This window comes from Micromesistius poutassou, assembly GCF_964030765.1.
Source record: "Micromesistius poutassou genome assembly, chromosome: 4".
Taxonomy (NCBI): domain Eukaryota; kingdom Metazoa; phylum Chordata; class Actinopteri; order Gadiformes; family Gadidae; genus Micromesistius; species Micromesistius poutassou.
In genome coordinates this window covers 4,794,750-4,797,249 of record NC_140274.1, presented here as the reverse complement: position 1 = coordinate 4,797,249, position 2,500 = coordinate 4,794,750, and the positions used below count along the sequence as shown (strand labels likewise).

Here is a 2,500-nt window from a genome sequence, read left to right as displayed (position 1 = left end):
TAACTCAATATTCTGTCTGTCAGATAGAACACCTCACAATACTGCTGATGCTGTAACATATTAGTATTTACTTGGGTGTTACGAAGCCCTTAGACACTTTCATCCAGGTCATTTCGCTGCAGAGGATTAGGCCTGTTGCTCATTGATGCGTACCGGTCAGCTGTGGACATTGGGCATTGAACCCTGTACATTTTGGCTGAGGGGCGAACACCTTAGTCACTACTCTAACTTGCCCTTGATCCTGAGGACTAAGACTACATTTTAGATACAAATATTTAAGTAAAAACAAAACCAGTACCCCATGGTTTGTGAATGAGGCAAACTTCAATCCAGCTCTATTGTTTTGCCATATTTTGGTTAATCAAATGAAACAGCTCCGACTGAGCACTAATTCTTCTTCCGTCTTCTCTCTTAGGGGTCCTGGAGAGAACAGTGGAGGGGGAAGCCATGGCTCTCACCAAGGCCAAGACCCTGTACAAGTCCTGCACCAATGAGAGTGAGTCTGATCATGTCCCCACATAACCATGACACACACACACACACACACACTCACACACACACACACACACACATGTGCACGCACACACCCACAGAACATCACCCTACTACACACACACACACTCACACACATAACAACATCCTACTACATACACAAATACACACACACCAATACGACCACGTCCACACATAACCATGTCCCCACATAACCATGTGTATACCAAAGTGTGTTATCTCTTGTTTAAAGTGAGCTGGCTGAATCCCACACAGTTTAAAGCTTAACATAAATAAGTAATTATAGATGAACATTTTTTCAAAAGGCGTCATCAATAATGGATTTAGGGTCAGGCTGAACAGTGTATATAAACCAGCAATCGTACACTTATGTTTGACGTGGAAAGAATCACTGTTTAGTAAATTATTCAAACAAAATGAAATGTTTGTGTTTGTTTTTGTTTTGCATGGGTGGATGTGAAGCCTTGATCGAGCAGCGTGGAGGGGACCCCCTGCTGACCATGCTGCCTGATCTGTTTGAGTGGCCCATGGCCGTGGATAACTGGGAGACCAAGTACGGTACGGTGTGCTTTCCAATAGATAGAGCCAGCCTGATCTACTGTCTAAATGACCTTATAAAACGGGTGGCTTAAATCAAGCGACCTGATTGGTTCCTAACTGTTAGGATAGGTATAATGAGCATATACACACAGCTATGGCGCCCATTCAGTTTACGGAGTTCCGTATCACTCCGCGCCTAACTTGAACTGTTGTTTTATTTATATATAAAAGCAATAGCATAGTTTACTGAAGCCTAAAAATATGTTTATTGATGGAGAGGGTGGAAATGTTGTAAAGCAATAGGCACACGGTGAGTGCACTGTTCGATAGTAGGCTAAATTGCCGGCAAACCAAGCTACCATCTCTAGCCTTCTCTCTGAAGGACGCTACAGTGTGTTGCATAGCAACCGCCGCACACTTTGCAGGCAGCCAGGAGGGACTACAGTTTTGTATTCGTTAAAACCGACTTTCTCGTTTTTTCAAAATGGAGGGTGTCTATGACTTTCATTTCTCCATACTTACGTAACCGTTTTATAAAAGCAATAGATCACTTCAGTCAGTGAAATGTTCTCATTATACCACAGTTAAGGGGGTCGCCGTCCCTCCGCTGCACATCGGGACGGACGACTCCCCTTAACTGTGGTATAATGAGCACATTCCACAGCGCATTTCACAGTCGTGATCTATTGCTTAATTATACTGCATATTATTACTTTCAATAGCAATTACTCGAATCAGTTATAGATCAAAGTAAGTAATATGTAATTATTGTTGGTGTATGGTGTAAGTGGAATAAACCACTCCGGGTTGTCCCGTAATTGGATAAAAAAGGCGATGTTAAGCATCTCCACCACCAGCTCTACATCAGAGTGGTTTATTCCTGACTTAACAGGCATCATATCTCCACCCCAGAGATGGAAATTAACTTTTTTGCCCACCAGCCACTCATCTTTTTTACCAGCCACTTTTTATACTCTATATTTTTTTGATATATGCATACATTTTAAACAATATAATAGTAACAATAGATAAGAAGTGTTTTTCATACACATCATTTTTTCCATCAGAAGAATCTGAAAGTAGTAGTAGAAGCTGAAATAGTAGAAGTAGCTGAAATAGTAATACTAATAGCTGAAGTAGAAGTAACTGAAGTAGTAGTAGCTGAATAATACTACTAATAGCTGAAGTAGAAGTAACTGAAGTAATAGTAGCTGAATTTGTATTACTAATAGTATTAGTAATGGTATTCTCTTTAAGAGAATAGCGGAGCCGGTGCGTGATTAAAAGTAGCACAATAGGGCTGGAAAAACAGCCCAATCTGGCAACCCTGTCTGAAAGTCCTCAAAAAGTAGCTCAATCTGGCAACACTGCTGAACGTCCTCAAAAAGTAGCCCTATCTGGCAACACCGTCTGAACGTCCTCAAAAGGTAGCCCAATCTGGCAACAC

General features: G+C 41.4%; 1 protein-coding gene across 1 annotated transcript in view; it reads left to right on the top strand.

Annotated features, from left to right (window-relative positions):
* Window positions 1-2,500, top strand: part of LOC311341731 (neprilysin-like) — a 38,161-nt gene that overhangs the window by 19,911 nt on the left and 15,750 nt on the right. Inside the window, exons 5-6 of the mRNA XM_084466531.1 lie at window positions 416-496; window positions 976-1,071. Of these exons, the coding sequence (XP_084322657.1) occupies window positions 416-496; window positions 976-1,071 (177 nt within the window). The remainder of the gene's footprint in view (window positions 1-415; window positions 497-975; window positions 1,072-2,500) is intronic.